Genomic DNA, 16,287 nt, shown 5'->3' with positions numbered 1-16,287 from the left:
CAGTCACCACGCACACAGAATTTAACTAAACCCATCCCGCCTAGTGAGCTACTGGCTAGTCAGCTCCGGGTCCACTCTCACCGCTGATCTGTTCGGCCTGAGCACGTCCCTCCTCTCCTCTGGTTTTTTCCCAGCATTCTCTGGCCGCTGGAGGGGTGAACCCTCCGATTTAGAAGAGGCTAAAGGAGGTGGAGGTGATAAGGTCAGCATGTTGGAAAATGTTGGAATAAAATCTACACGTTTAACTAATGTTGTTAGTGATTTCACCTACATGTTATTACACACTTTAGCACAGCTATTTTTTGAGGTGATTTTTTAGTTGTTTGTTTTGTCCACCTCCTGCATGTTTCTAATTGCTGACTTGGTTAACATATGTGTGAACTCACAGCGGGCCCTGAACCTCTCTCCTGAGCCACAGTGAGAACCGGGCTGAGAGCTGGAGTTACTGGAGCTGCTAGAGGAACTGGAGCCTCCGCTGCCAGTATTACTGGTCGTTCTGGGAACCAGTTTCTCCACTCGTTCCCACAGCAGCCGAGGCTCCGCTGCACTGCAGAGGCAACAGAGTCAAGAGAGTCAGGTAAACTATCATAGATACAGAAACTTTTAAACAGCAAATTAAAATGTTATAAATAAAGCACAGCTAATTTAACTTCTTAAATTTGCTAATTATTACTGACATGTTATTGGATTACAGTTAAAGTTCTTAATGAGCAGTGTAAAAACGCTAAACACTTGAAATTACAGAAAGCCAAGAGTTTTAGATATTAAAAACAGCACTGCAGGGTAAAGAGGAAGGAAGAGAGATGGCACTCCATGAAAAGGTTTGTGGTTTGAAAATAGAGACACACATTTACACACAACTATAGAAGTAGAGACAACAAGGTTAGACAGCTAGAACTATTACATAAAGCCTCCCACACAACTCCGCAGACTGGGACTGCAACAGCACAGACAGTGAAGACGCTGAATTAATTTGTCAGATCAGATCCATCACTAAATGAAGTGTTTTTGCACAGCCTTCGTGAAAGTCTTTTCTTTCTGGATGTCTTTGTAATTGCAGAGTTGAAAACAGGAGACTGGATTCAACGTGCTCTGAAGCACGTTGAATCCAGTCTCCTGCTTAAGACACTGGTGGAGTGCCACAGGGTACTATTCTGGGCCCAGTTCCTGTCGTTTAACGAATTATATTTTTGTTATTTCAAAGAAGACTCACGTGTCATACTACACAGATGCTTTTTAAAAATAGCAAGCTTGGCTTTTCTTTTCTAAATATCACATATCTAGAATGTCAGCCATATCGTTTAAAGGGCACGTTTCCAAATTTTGGAAATGAAAAAAAAACAACAACAAAGACTGCAAGAAGAAGAATGCAGTAGTAAAGCAAAGAAAGGAAACACATTTACACAACACAGGTTACTAAAGTTTACCTGGCAGCATTGTGTTGTGCTGCGTGGCTGCTGTGTACGGCGTTGCCAAGGTGATGAGGCGAATCTCGCCTCGGCAACACTGGTGACCTTGATGTAGTCCTGACGGGAACCTTTTCATGATAAAAACAGTAACCAGCTTACAAATACACACATTTTAGGCATCGATGTGCTGTCATGTGCCCTGAATATGCAAATCACATATTTTTAAACTTCACCGTCACATGAGTGTGTCACCATTTTAATCCACTGGAAAACTTCAGAACTAGTAGCTATACCACAACATGTCAGGATGACTAAGGTAAACACATTATTTGGCTGGACTAATCGTCAGACTGGATTCCCAAATAGAAACTAGAGAAAATAGAGATTCATAACCTTTACTGATTTTGTAGAGATACCTTTCACTCAGTGATATAAAAGTACAGATTGTGTGTAATTAATTCTGGCCCAGAGATGAAAGCTCCAGTCAGTCAATTTAAAGTCTGACTTGGCAGTAAAATTACACCCAAAGCTTAAAAAATGTCCAACAAGTAATAATTGTCACATATTAGAAGGATATCAGAATTATCAGGGGGAAGGTGTGAGTAACTGAAGTGTTTTAGTATTCATGAGTTTAGCAAGCATAAAACAAAAGTGTTAAAATAAAAAGTAGCAGCTTTGGAAGCTAGACAGTTGGTACAAATCTTGTAACGAGCTTAAATGTTGTTCTGGTACTGTCAGGATAAGTAATCTTATTATCTTTCATGTAAGGGGGAGTAGACTGCCTTCTAATAGAATACACAATAACTGTGTTCACATCAGACTAAATTAAACAGCTGGGTTTGTTTAAACAACGCACCAACAAGCTCACATTTCAGGTTGGTGATGACGTGACTGAAACAAAAACACAGGATCTATGCGTACTGCATCTCTGCTGCTTATGAGCTGCGCATCTCTGACGTGACTGCCTGTTGTGTTCTTACAGTATCTAACTTGAAATGTATAAATGTAGGTACGCCAACTAAAGCCTTCATCGTAGTCACAGGTCACGCATGTGAGGCACATTTTCCCCTAAATCAGTCACATGTAAATTCAGTGAAGCCAACGCAGAGCAGAGCAACACAGCCATGCACAACAGAACCTTCAGCCATTTATTTATTTAAGAGTTTAAGTTAGGGACAACATGGAAACAGTATGAGCTGATGTTACTGATTGGTCAATCTTTTCTCAGTAGCATTTTCCTCTATTTTAAGGCTGAACCTGCTTGTGAGGTCCACCATTGTTTACTTGAAGCTTTCCCATTGTGTTGCATTGACAGGGTGGATTCTCTTAGGAAACGACTGTCTTCTTATGCTTACATTCCTCATCTTGTTATTTTTATGTTTTTTTGCGGTGGTGCAGCAAAAGTCTAAATTAGTGTGGTGAGGGAAGAAGAAAGCAGCATGAGGCAGACTGTCTCGACTCATCCTATAAGTGGAACAACAGTCGAGTTATAGAACGGTCACGGATTGAATGTTGTGATGCATTTTAACTAACAGCTATTTTTGCATGAACAAGAAATTTCACCACACAGTAACTTCCTCTTTTGTCAGATATTGTGTGCAAAAATTGGACTAAAATGCCCTGCAATATCCGATTTCCTCACATACAGTGGATATCGTGTTTCTTGGTCTCCATACAAGGAAAAAAAAAAAAACAGCTGTTTAAATTCTGATATTGTATAAAAAAAAAAAAATGGTGGGAAATAATTACAGAAGACTGTCTTATTCAACTAATGCTACCACACTGGGCTTCTTTCTTCTAGTCCTTACCCTCGGTGGGACCTCCGCTGAAGGGGCTGGTTCATGGGGCCTAGGCTGAGGATTGGGGTGTGGGTCAGTGCGAGCAGGCGTTGATGATGAGGATGATAGTGGTGATGATGATGATGGAAGGTGACGGCGGGATTCGTGGCTGTTTTGAAGGTGGAGATTTTCAAAGCTAGGGGTAAGTGGCTCTGTGAAGGAGTGCGATCGCGACACAACAGGCGGAGTGGCAGTGGAGTTTGATGAGGCCACGCTGCTGCTGCTCTTTAAAGCAGCCAGATGAGAACGAACCTTGCGGACGACACAAAACAGAACACAATGGGGGAGCGCAGGTCAGTCTGCATGCAGGGTATTCAGACAAGGAACAAGCTCAGGGACTGTAGGGTATTTTAAGGGGTTTGTCACATTTGAGAAGTCTAATGTTAGTAACACTAACATTAGACTTCTCAAATGTGGAAATCAGGGCGATGCAGGTCCTACTGGTTATTGTAAGGTTATTTTGGGTCATTCATAATTAGATGTGGAACAGTGAGAGGGATCTTACAGCACAAAAGGATCCAGCAATGAGCAGAAAGTAAAAACAACAAAGAAAAGCTGCGATGACTTAACAGAATGACACATCCATACACTGCAGCTGTCATTTAGCTCCTACTTGCTGCCAGGCTTCAGCTGAAGAGCTCTTCTGCACATTCAGTTGGTATAGATGTAAATGAGAGGATATAATTACATTATAGATTTATTATAATGCTCTTAAAGTAGATGGAAGATGACATATTTAACCTTTTGCTGCTACAGTATTCACTTTTTCCAGTGGCATTAAGTTCAATCAGGGATTCTAGATGGAAATGTTCTTTCAGCTCAGATGCAAGGATTTTCAGTCTTGGTCATTTGTGCACAGAGCATTTATGATTTATAAAAACACACGGTGTCAGATGTGGCGAGTTGATCTGACAACTTGGCAGAAGCCAACACGATGTTAACAACCACTGCTCTGAAATACTAGATCGTTTTAACACCACAGAAGCTGATTTCAGTTAGAAATTGACACAGCTTGTCTGTAAAATCAAAGAAGAGCTGTAGACATTTTAAAGGCAAAGACTCAAATCTTTGCAAATCCCCTTAAGAACCCAAGAGTGCAACAGGAGGGGAGAAGGAGCACTTGTGAAATAGACATATCTGCACGTCATACCTGTTATCACCTGGGCCACCCTTTTTTTGGAGAGCAGAAATTTCACTGTAAAAGCTTTTAACTAAAAAAAAAAAGAAGGGTAGCCTGGATAAATCAGGGAACGACACAAAATATAAAAGAAGACATAATTCACAGGGAATGGAGAGATTAAGCTGAATTGATCCAGGAAAAAAAATATTGAGTCATGATTTTACTGGCTTGGCTTTTAGTCAGCTTTTTTTTTTGGACATTTTAGTCCTTTTGATATACTACACGGTCCTTTTAGATCACCTTCAAAAATTATCTGGAGATGATGCATGAATAAGGAGTAAAAACAGGCTGACATGCAAACAAGCGTGCCGACAGAACCACAACGGTCCACGCAGCATGCACACATTCATGGCTGGGAGTGGAGGAAAACATGTGACTTTGATAGTGGGCACTGAACATCCTGCCTTTCACCTTATTCATAATCACCATCTTAACCTTAACTAATTTTTGTTTCCATATTTGACAGCAGTGAGATTTCTTTAGGAAGGCAGCTAATAAAAATACCTCACGTCGGTCCTTAGGCATCATGATATGAGACCTTTGTGTGGTGAATACTCTATAGGCTCTCTGTTAATGAGAGTAATCCACTTTTAACATTATGGGTTAATAACGCTCTAGTGAATTACATCGTCACACCCGCGGCCAACACAACCCCCATCCTACTGAATAACAGCATCATTTCTATATAATGTAATCTGTGTGACATATCCAAAACAGATTGACTTATATGAACTGTGATTATTCATGCTTCGTGTGCTCAATCCTTCACTGGGAAAATGACTAATACTGCCTGAGTCACCCTGCAAAATTTGGATGCCCATGAATTATGAATGTTTTAATCACCAACACACAATAAGGAGTTACAGCATGTAGAGCAGAGATGTTCAAACCCCCCATTACAGCATCAGGCAAATCCCATAAACACACACATTTGCACACCTTGTGGTAAACACACATCTGGTGAAAGGGCTTTTGTTTGCATTTACATATTGGGAGGACAACTTGTCAGTCCAAGAGTTAATTATGGCAGAAGGTTGGACTTGGTTGATTTTCATTACCACAGGGAAGCTGGGTGAAAAAGGGGAGATTTCTTTTCAAATCAGTCAAGAGTTTTATGCTGTTCCACATTTTAACTGGTTAAAACGAGGGAAATGAAATTGAGGTAATAACAAGCCCGAGGCTAAAAAGAGTCATGAGAAGTTCAGCAGCAGCACACAGTTGGAAACATTATTCAGATGAAACGACCTCAAAGCTAAAGATACAATCCATGAAGGCAGAGAAAAAAAGCAGAACAACTCCTAAACTGAGAAACAATAAATCTTCCAAAGTGCAAAGATTTCAGTTTTCCTCGAGTCACCTGAAGGAGAAACCTAATGAATTATTATCGGGGGAAAAAAATCACAGATAACATCTTGAAGCAATGTTCAGGTTATTAAGAAGGTAAATGGACTTTTCGAATAAACCGGTATTTTGTGAAAAATGAGCTTTTCAAAGCATGCATGCAAGGGTCTATAACACATTTCAGCATCATAAATCCACTCAAAGTTGGCAAGGCAATTTGGCAATATAAGGCTGACAGCATACTCTTAACCAGGGGTGTCGAACACATGGCCAGAGGGTCAGAACTAGCTCTCCAAAGGGTGCGTTTCAACTTATTAATTCATTATTAATTTTACAGCCTTCTTACAGACAAAGATGTTAACTATGGGTTACAATACCACAGTGACATAAGGTGGTTAAGCTTTGGCTCTTTGATTTATGACAGTAATGTTTCATTTTAGTGACAGTGAACTGACTGCAGGAAGGAGGGGAAAACTGAGTAAGTCATTACGCTATGACTTTGCTTATCATGCCCACTGCAGATCACGTCCGGTACACTGTGGCCCAGGAACGAATAACTCTCGCCCTAATTTGGCTTGTTCACATAACGGAATGACAGGTTAGCAGCCATAAAGTCCTCAGGCATGCTCAGCCCGACCAAGCTCCACTATTACTACTTCCATGTAGAAAAAGGGAAGTCGATATTACAATCAGATCTTGTGTCATGCAAACATTATGAAACTGTCAAATACATGAATCTCTCTCTCATAATCTCATAACCCCATCCACTGCTCAATATGCTCCAACACCCTTTAAGATGTAAATCACCAGTGGACTGTTCCTAGTCCAGTGATCCAGTGGACACCAACTCACAGCTGTAAATGTAAAAGCAGAATAGTTTAAGAGAAGAAGAAATGGTTTGAAGTCACTCTTACCTGTGGTTCCACAGGCCGGTGCATGGCCTCAGAAGCAGAGTTCCCATTGGGGTATGAAGACTCAGATCGCGGCGGCACCGGAGGCTGCTGTGGTTTGGTCTGAGCCGCCTGGGGAGAACCCTGGATGTTCTTCCGATATCGCTCGTCAGCCTAAGAAGGACACGTGCAAACAGCAGCATTAGCAGCAAGTTGAGAATACAGGTGGGTACAGGTCAGTACACGAAGAGGAGAAAAGACAGAAGCCATCAGCCGCTATGGTTTGTTAGTTTCTTCCAACAGAGAAGAGGTGATTTGTTCTGGCAGTAGTTCAAGCACATCAGAAAGTTATCTGCTGATACAGGCACACCAGCAGGGACAACAAAGCACCTCCTCAAAGGCAGCAGTGTTATTGGCACCGCAGTGTTCCCACATCCCTACGAGAAGGAACCAGCAAGACTGTCATGCATTTTCATGTGGAGAGAAGACATTCACAAAGGAAAGGTTAGGTCACACACTGAGGTCCAGGACACGGTTCACCATAGAAAGTCAGATTTTGAAATGTTGTTTGGGTTGTTCTTCAAAATGGATATTTGGATATCTTTTCCATTTGTGATTTTTTTTTCTTCATGTTGCCACTTTATCAGAAACTTTGTGATTACAGTGTTATCATTACGACAAATATGATGGCTGAACTATCAAAAGATGACTATCCTGTTTGTTTCACCAATGTTAGGGCTTCTGAGCTGTTTTGGCCAATGATGTGCTTTTATTTGGCTAGCGTCTCTGTCATTATCCTTCCCAATAGGCACTAAAAAGGATACAAAATGCCATAAAGAAGAAAGAGACTGTAAGTCACGCTGAGCACTAATGAGGTGGCTCGTTTTTATTAATGTGGGGACAAGGACTACCATGAGGATAATTAGAGACCAGTTGTGTCCTTCTTTAGAGGGACGAGCTGTTCAAGTGAGCATTTCACTGCAAACTCACGAGAAAAAGCTCAAATGACATCTGCTCATACACTGTAAACAGAACGCTGACATAGCCACCATGACACCAACGTTTGGGCTTCTGCTTTGAAGGCCAGATTGTCACTTTCAATATCGATGTCTTGTGTTTTTGAAACTAGATGATAGGAGCATGGGGGTGGATCTGACTGAGAAACCAGGGATTTTAAGTTGTACCCTGGTTTATCATCTGCTGTACTTGAAATGGGGCTATAATTTGCAAAGGAAGCATCAAGATTTATTTAATAAAATGTGAACTTGGCAATCGAGACCCTAAAAAACTGATTACTGATTTCATGCATAAAGGGAGAAGTAGGTTCATTTTCTCACAGGCTTCTGTACAATCTTACTTATCTTGCAACCAGAGGAGTTGACCTCTGCTGGCCATTAGAAAGAATGCACCTTTAAGGCACTTCAACATTGGCAGCCCTTTTCAGACTCAGAGGCTGTATTTTTTATTCTATGTTTCAGGAAGTCTGAAGGAATCCTCGAAGTGAACATGAATATGCTGCATCTAGATATTAGTTTGTTGGTATTTGGTATAATAATTTCTTTAGTTTCCCAACTTTTTTCCTATGAGGATTTCACAAGTATTGGAAATTAGCAATACTATAAACTCTATGTGCAGCACATCAGTTTCATGCTCCATATTGGACCTACGTTAACCATTATTCTCCCTTTTGTTTCTGTTTCTCTCTCAGTTAGCCCTGCTTTAATCTTGCTTTAAAGATTGGTCTCAAGTTGAGTTCAATTTATTAGAACTTCATATTTAAGTTCACCTAAATAGATAAAATAACTGCTGTTGGTCCTGTAACACAGGCATATATGTGCGTCATGGACCTGTTTAATTATTAGACATGTGAGTTTAGAAACAGTCTAGCTACAGAGCTCGTCTACAAAGCCATTCACCCCACACCATCAGCTCACCGTCACCATCTACACACGATACACTAAAGACAGCGGGAGTGAGTATACACAAGCAAAGGAAGCATTTTAAAAGCAGTCACTGTGACTGATCAGCTAACGAGGTTCACCTCTCTGACTGGCTCAGAGTCAGGGGCGGGGCCTTGAAGGTCAGCCACTGGTAGCCTGCTTTCTGTAGTTTTTTCCAGACTGGAGGCTGGACTGGGCCGTGTCTTCTCACTGTCAGTGTTCTGTGGTTGTTTTGTTGTTTCCTGCTCAGGGGCTTGCAGAGGCTTTACCCTGTCAGGTTCAGGGTTCTGTGGGGGTTTGGGGGTCTGTTGCTGGGCTGTTTTGCTACTGTCCAAGTTCTGGTTTTGCTGAAGCGACAGCAGGTAGGCCTGCTCCTGCTGCAGCTGTCTCTGGAGTTTCTGAGCTTGCCGCTGCTCCTCAAGCTCCCGCCATTTGTACTCCTGAGTACAGGGAGGGTCAAGTTGAACCAAAACCGCTAGCACACATAGGCTGGTCGACACTTACTATGTCCAAAAAAGTCCTTTTTGATACTTTAAGGGATTAAGAATCCATTTAGATGACCCCATACAGTTACACCAACCATCCGTTTGGAGTCACATGCCAGCAGTGACTGTAGGAATACGACTGTATGAAAACTATTGTGTAGAAGCTAGCATCAGAGATGGAGAGAGCACTTTGTTTTGAAAGGCTCTTGGTGGTAATGGCATTATAATATTGCAAGGCTTTTAACTAATTTCTTACTTTTATTACATATTATTTATCCTTATATATAAGGATATATTTATATTTAATATATATCCTGTAACTGTGAGCAATGACATCACAGCTGTTAACAAACACGGCACACATAGCTTTATATTCTAGTTTCTATAAGGCTGAGTGTCTCAGGTCCTAAAAATGTTAAATGCACCCTTTATGACTGAAACACTGCTAATTCAACTCACAGTGTGATTTGACTGTGTAAAAATGTGCTCTGTTAAAACATTGAGTTTCAGGCTAAGTCAGGCTTTAGTGGAGAATTTAAATGGGAGGAGACTAAAAAACAAACGAAAACAAAACAAAACCAAACAAAAAAACTAAACCATCTGATGGATACTGGTGGGGGAAAAAATGTCCAACTGCACGCCTGTTAGACTGCTGTGGTGAAAAGCAATTAAACCAGTGAAGCATTAATACAGTTTTATGCAGTGGGACAGTTGTGCCCATTGCCAGAGGCTCCATCTAATTATAGGTTGTTAATTCAAACATGTAACATTCATCCCTATAATACAGCTCAAAGTAATGTGTTTCGCAGTTTAAATAGAAGTCAGCTTGTTTTTTGCATGAGTTTGTGAATGGTGACTATGCAGGAACCACATGGTCAGAGATTAAGTAATGGTTGAAACTGGAAGTGAGGATGTTAACGGTCATATCCTTTTATTATGTGAATATCCGCTCCAAACCCCAAAAGGAACAGAATCCTTTAAAAAGAAAAAGAAAATAACAACATGGTTTGAGTATCAGTATCGCCTCCCCTGACCCTTTAACATCTGGAAGAGGGGAAGCCCTCTCTTTCCGTGGGATGACTAGTTTCCTGCTGATGACATCACCTTCACTGAGAGGCTCGTAAACATCCTGATTTCCCCGGCAAAATCTGAGAACGCTCATTATACTCTGACCTCAACCGTTAACGGCTCCCCTCGGCTTCACTAAAGTCAAAAGTTATTTCTAAAAACTTGATGAAGTTTAGCACAGAAGGCAAATGGACTCAGGAAAACTCATGTAACGGAGGAATAAAGTACCTGCGTTAGGAAATTTAACAACCTGGGAGCTGCAGAAACATTAAAATCACTTGGGGCATGAAAGTAGAAACAGCATTAAGCTCATTTAGATTTTTTTTTTAAATGATAAAAGGGGGAAAAATGAAGTTGAATGTGACTCACCAGAAGCATGGCCTGTTCATGGAGGAGCTGCTGTTGCAGGATCTCCAGGTGCCTCTGCTCCTCCTCCAGCTGTCGACGTATATACTCCTGTCAGTCAGAGTCCACAGCCATTAGTTAAATGTCAGAAAGGTGGGTGTAAAAGTTCATCCAAATTAATACAAATCCTAATTAAAGTTGATAAAACAAATCTTTCAGTGTCTTGCCCAGTCGATTCCCTCCTACCTGCTCGCGGTCGGCCCTCCTCTTTTCCTCCTCGGCCCTCCTGCGCTCCTCCTCTTCTTTGCGGCGTCGTTCCATCTCTTCGATGCGCCTCTTCTCCTCCTGCTCGCGCCGGCGCTGCTCACGCTCCTGCTGCCTCCTCATCTCGCGCTCACGTCGTTGTTGCTGGAGGAGTTAAAAAAAGAAAGAAACTGCTCGTCGTCCTAGTTCTGATTTTTGTCAAGTCATACGAGACACTGACCTCATGTTTCCTAATCAGTGCTGAACTAGAATCTGCATGACTGGCACAATATTAATATTTAAATTTGACCTGGATTGGTAAGAGAAGCAACGTGAGACCACAAAGTGTGCGACTCACACGAAACGGTTAAAACCCTGTTCAAACATTCAGCACACTGCTGTATAGCGCACATGGTTATTGCTCTGAATTTTCCTCCATAACGATAACTGCCTTTGGTGCCACTCGAGTGGCAGCGTCTGGGGCAGAAAAATGAAGCCGCTCTAAAAGTGTATGAAAGTGGTTCTTTGCCACACTCAACCTCAAACACTCCTATGCTAAAAGGCCCAACATTACAGCATCATTTGGCTTAATCTAAGGCAAATCAATGGGTTACTGGATAATCTTCATGTTTTAGGTAAAGTCTGCAGTGTCACTGTGATGGGACTCCAGAAGTGTCTCTGCTTCATCACATCAAGGAGATACATAGTGAAGGCTGCTTATAGAAGTTACACCTTCAAAGCAAAACAATCAAGAGGCTCAAGAGAATCAATTTTCAATCATTTTCTGAGTTCAGCTATGTTAAGATTTCTCTATCACACAGATATAAAAAGATAAAACCATGAATTTGACTTTTTAGAGGCCATCAAGGATGAATTTTAACCCTGCAGGGCTCAAAACAGGATGAGTTATAGATTAATTTGGAATGCACTATGTTGCAGGTCATCTCTTTAATTATTTTATTCACGGCTGTCAAGGATTTACACAGCTCTACCAATGTGGCTCAGAGTTCGTTTTAACAGCGATCCAAATTGTGTTGTTTTGTTTTTTGTTTGTTTTTTTATTTGGGGGTTTTGGGGACCTTTTAAACTCAGTTTGCAAGTATTTTTGAACAGATAGACATCAGTATAGGTTGTGGCAAAAATGTATTATTGATGTGAGCAGAGAAAACATAAATACTACGGAGGTGTATGAGCTGGACAGACAAGTAAAAAGACGATAACATGTCAACATTTCAAGGACTGCATTAACACTGGATATCTTAATCAGTGTGAAAGTTCAGGCCTGACAGGCAGCGTGTTTTTGTTTAAGCTTGGCTCTCTAAGCAGACACATGAAGAAATTACACTGATTTCTGTCTGTGAGCGAGTTGTGACAGGGTGCGGTGAACGCTGCGGGACTGCAGGTCACGGATTGCGTACGATGACGCATCGTGTTTGCACAGATTCTGTGCTCAGCATTCAAGCTTCCAAACGTGGGGATCTATCAGAACAGGAGAGCACATGTACGCCGATATTTCACTGACGTGGCCGGCGTTCAACTGTGGCTTCTCGCTGTCTGATTCATCCACAAGCACCGTCATGAATCAAAAACGGAGCCTTGAGCTGTAAGTGCAGTGGGAAAACACGAGCAGAAATACAACTTTGTTCTCTCTCTCTTCCCACAGAGGCCTTACACTTGTGCAGTGCATTTATATGTGCTCAGTGAATTTTTGAGCGTGTTTAAATTTGCTTTTTTTGGGTGAGTGGGGGTGGGTTGTTTCCCCAGTCCCTCTTTTAATATTTAGAGCTGTCTCTTCTCTTTTTCCTCCAGAGAATTTAGTTCAGTCGTGTCCAAATTTATAATCATCTATTTGAAGCTTTTTTCCTCCCTGCACTTCCTTTACTCCTCTCCGGTGTTACTGAACTTTTTTCTCTCTCTTCTTAAGAACAGAGGATGAAGCCAGGTTCAGAAAAGTGATTATAGCTTAAAGAGATAATAGGACAATTACAGCAAAGGTGTTCAAATTCACTCTCTGGGGAAACCAATTAACTTTTTTCCCACTCTAGTCAAAAATTGATTTTGGAACATTATATGAAATTATCAAGTACAAAATCTAACTGCTATCCCCCCGAGTAAAACAACTTTAATCTCACCAACATAATGTACACACATATTAACTGCAGCAGACAAACTGGCTAACCCCCCAGGGTTCACTGCCCAAACAAGACGAGCTGAAATCAAAGGAACAAGGACTTTTCTACTTAGTCATTCTAACTTTCTGCTGAATTTGTCGCTTTGAAAAAACAGCAAAGTGTTACTGATTCAGATCTGTTGAATTTTATGTTTTTTCATTTATAATTCAAAGCCCAAGAAGGACCAACAGTCAGTTCCAAATTTAATTTAAAATGACACGAATCAAAGCCGAGAAGATCACTCAGTTAGCAGTTCTGATTGCCAAAGTCTTGTTTTGACGAGTCAAATTACTTTTATAATAAACCACAAGTGTCAGAGGTGATGTGTGACAAATATAGAGTGAAAGGGAAGATTTACAAGAGAGAAGTGGGATCTGCTACGATGGATGGTTTTGGAGGTGGTGGCACTAACAAACATACAGCAGGTGAAGCTTAATGTGGCAGAGTTGAAGATGTAAAGATGTGCATTGTGAGTGAAAGTGACAATATCAGCTCAGGTTCAGAAGTTTAGAGGCAAAGTTCGAACAGTTCCAGTCCGGCTTTCGTCCTTTACATAGCACTGAAACTGCTCTTATAAAAATAACAAACGACCTTCTTATAGCAGCTGATTCTGGTCTCCTCTCCATCCTTATTCTTCTTGATCTGAGTGCAGCTTTTGACACCATCTCTCATCCCATTCTCCTTAGCAGATTAGCTTCTATTGGTCTCTCTCACACTCCACTAGCCTGGTTTAAATCATATCTATCTGATCGCACTCAGTTCATTCAATTAAAATCCTTCACTTCTCAACTTTCTCCTTTATCCACTGGGGTGCCCCAGGGATCTGTCCTCGGGCCCCTTCTCTTCATCATCTACCTTCTTCCACTCGGATATATTTTTCGTAAATATAATATTCAGTTCCACTGCTACGCCGATGACACCCAGCTCTATCTCTCTACCAAACCTGACTCTACTCTTCCTCCACCCTCCCTTATCCTCTGTCTAGCTGAACTCAATTCTTGGTTCTCCTCCAACTTTCTTAAACTCAACAGCAATAAATCGGAACTTCTTCTGGTTGGCACCAAACGACTGCTATCCAGAATTAACAATTTCTCTCTCACCATCAATAACTCGCTGGTCCCTATCTCTCCCTCTGTGAAAAGCTTGGGTGTCATTCTCGATAGCACATTATCCTTTAACTCACATATCAATAATATTACACGTGCAGCATATTTCCAACTCCGTAACATTAATCGCCTCCGCCCCTTCCTCACACCTTACGCCACTGCCATTCTCATCCATAATCTTGTTATCTCTAGAATTGACTACTGCAACTCATTATTATTTGGCCTCACACAAAAATCTATCAACAAGCTCCAACGTGTCCAGAACTCTGCTGCCCGTATTATTACTAGGACTTCTTCTACCCACCACATCTCCCCAATCCTGAAGCAACTTCACTGGCTCCCGGTCAAATTTCGCATCCATTTTAAAATAATTCTGTATACATTCAAGGCTATTCACTCTCTCTCTCCACCGTACCTCTCTGACTTATTACAGATGAAGCTCCCATCCCGCTGCCTCAGATCTTCATCTTCTCTTTCTCTCTCTGTTCCCTCTGCTCGTCTGATCACAATGGGAGGGAGGGCCTTTAGCTGCTCTGCCCCTCGACTTTGGAATTCCCTACCCCCGGACCTCAGAAATATTAGCTCATTCTCTCTTTTTAAGTCCACCCTTAAAACTCATTTGTTTAAAATTGCCTATTCTTAAATTTCTGTATGTTTTAACTTTTATCTTCTATTCTTATCATTGTGTATATTTCCAGTTTTTATCTGTTGTACAGTGTCCTTGGGTGCTTTGAAAGGCGCTATTAAAAATGTATTATTATTATTATTATTAAAGTTAGAGAGGAAAGGCTGAGGTGGTCTGGGCATGTGAAGGAGGAGGATAGAGGATAATGGAGGAAAAGGAGAAAAAACCCACAGAGGTGGTTTACAGATGTAGTGAAGGTGGACAAGCAGAGGGTTGTGTGGCTGAGGATGAGGATGTAGCGTCCTCTAATGGGAGTAGTCAAAAGAAGAAGTAGTAGTAGTATACATGTGAGCAGTACTTTGGATATTGTTGCCATGATAAGATCTAAGACTGATCTTTTGATTTTTTTATGATGTCAAAATAAATCAAGATTTACTGGAGAAGCAGATGAAGTCAAATAGGTTAGAAATGTCCTTTTCTTGGGCGTGAGAGTCCAGAGTCATGTTATACATCCATAATCTAAATAATATATTTAGCATAATAAATATATTAAGTTTCCCTGCATCCAACGAGCCACATCAGTTTCTTAGTATTTTAAACAAACATATAGAAGGTAACACTTAAGAAAACTTCCGAAAACATCAAAATTTACTGAAAACCCTTCAGTTTTGTAAAAACAGTGATGCCATTCATTTTCATGGGAGAACCTCTCTGTGTACAAAACTTCATAAATAATTAAAATCTTTCCCTGCAACAGGGTTATTTTTAGTCCTATTGAAACGTCCAGGGTAAATGCTTAATTAATAATAAATAACTCATATTTTAAATATGGTTTTTGTTTAGGCAAATTTACATCCCTCATTTTCTTTTTCGTTTTTTTCTCACAGATTTTGCCAACATTTTTCTGACTCTGTGACACAGTGTGGTCAGGCCCGAACTTTCAGCCTTAAGAGTCACTCAAATACACGACTCACATTAAACTGAACCTCCTGTGTAGTGGTCGCAAACAGGCAAGTTAGCTATGGAGACATTTTGGTAATAAATATACTGACTTCTGCTGTTGAGCTGGGCATTTTAACATCTATGATTTGTTAGGTTGTCCTGCTGGATTCTGTTCTGGTGATATCACCACTTTAGATCCAGTTACACTGGATTATTACATTACAGGAACACAACAGTCAAACAGCAGTCTATCGCCTCTTCTAAACACACAGTCTTACCACAGCACTGTGTCTACTCGATTAACATAGAAATCCTATTAATTTGTTATGAGGTTTCAACCTCCTCCAGCCGTCTCCGCTGCTCCTTCTGCTGCTCGATACGTTTCTGCCTCTCAGCCAGCAGCTGGCGCTTGTACTCCTCCTGCTCACGGAGCTGCTGCTCCTGGAGGAGCTGTTGGCGGCGAAGGGCCTCCGAACGCTCCTTGTTCTCCTGCTGCAGACGTATGAAGTCACGACGCAGGGTCGACTCGCCCGGCACGTTGACTATGGAACTGTACAGATGACCCGATGAAAAGGATGTAGAAACTGACCCGTATGACATCATAAAATACTTTTCATATCAAGGGTGTAATCATGTGACCTTGTGCTACACAAGTACTGAGGCTGTAGCGTGCATATGTATGTGTATAAAGGAATCACTAAGAT

The 16,287-nt window shown here is 41.2% G+C and overlaps 1 protein-coding gene across 2 annotated transcripts in view; it reads right to left on the bottom strand.

The window, feature by feature from the left end:
- Positions 1-16,287, bottom strand: part of LOC146650514 (mitogen-activated protein kinase kinase kinase kinase 4-like) — a 104,440-nt gene that overhangs the window by 23,120 nt on the left and 65,033 nt on the right. The window contains exons 12-20 of one of the 2 annotated variants that reach the window (XM_085384917.1): positions 15,923-16,133; positions 10,743-10,904; positions 10,521-10,607; positions 8,700-9,038; positions 6,683-6,832; positions 3,218-3,499; positions 1,428-1,537; positions 387-547; positions 82-179 (exon numbers count right to left, since the gene is read on the bottom strand). In XM_085384917.1, coding sequence (XP_085241043.1) covers positions 82-179; positions 387-547; positions 1,428-1,537; positions 3,218-3,499; positions 6,683-6,832; positions 8,700-9,038; positions 10,521-10,607; positions 10,743-10,904; positions 15,923-16,133 — 1,600 coding nt within the window. The remainder of the gene's footprint in view (positions 1-81; positions 180-386; positions 548-1,427; positions 1,538-3,217; positions 3,500-6,682; positions 6,833-8,699; positions 9,039-10,520; positions 10,608-10,742; positions 10,905-15,922; positions 16,134-16,287) is intronic. The other variant, XM_085384919.1, reaches the window with a different exon arrangement.

The sequence above is a fragment of the Rhamphochromis longiceps genome, linkage group LG16 (genome assembly GCF_057381845.1).
Source record: "Rhamphochromis longiceps isolate RC_006_pf linkage group LG16, R_longiceps_female_GT1.1, whole genome shotgun sequence".
Classification (NCBI taxonomy): domain Eukaryota; kingdom Metazoa; phylum Chordata; class Actinopteri; order Cichliformes; family Cichlidae; genus Rhamphochromis; species Rhamphochromis longiceps.
The sequence above is the reverse complement of the archived record's forward strand: the minus strand, read 5'-3'. Positions and strand labels throughout refer to the sequence as shown.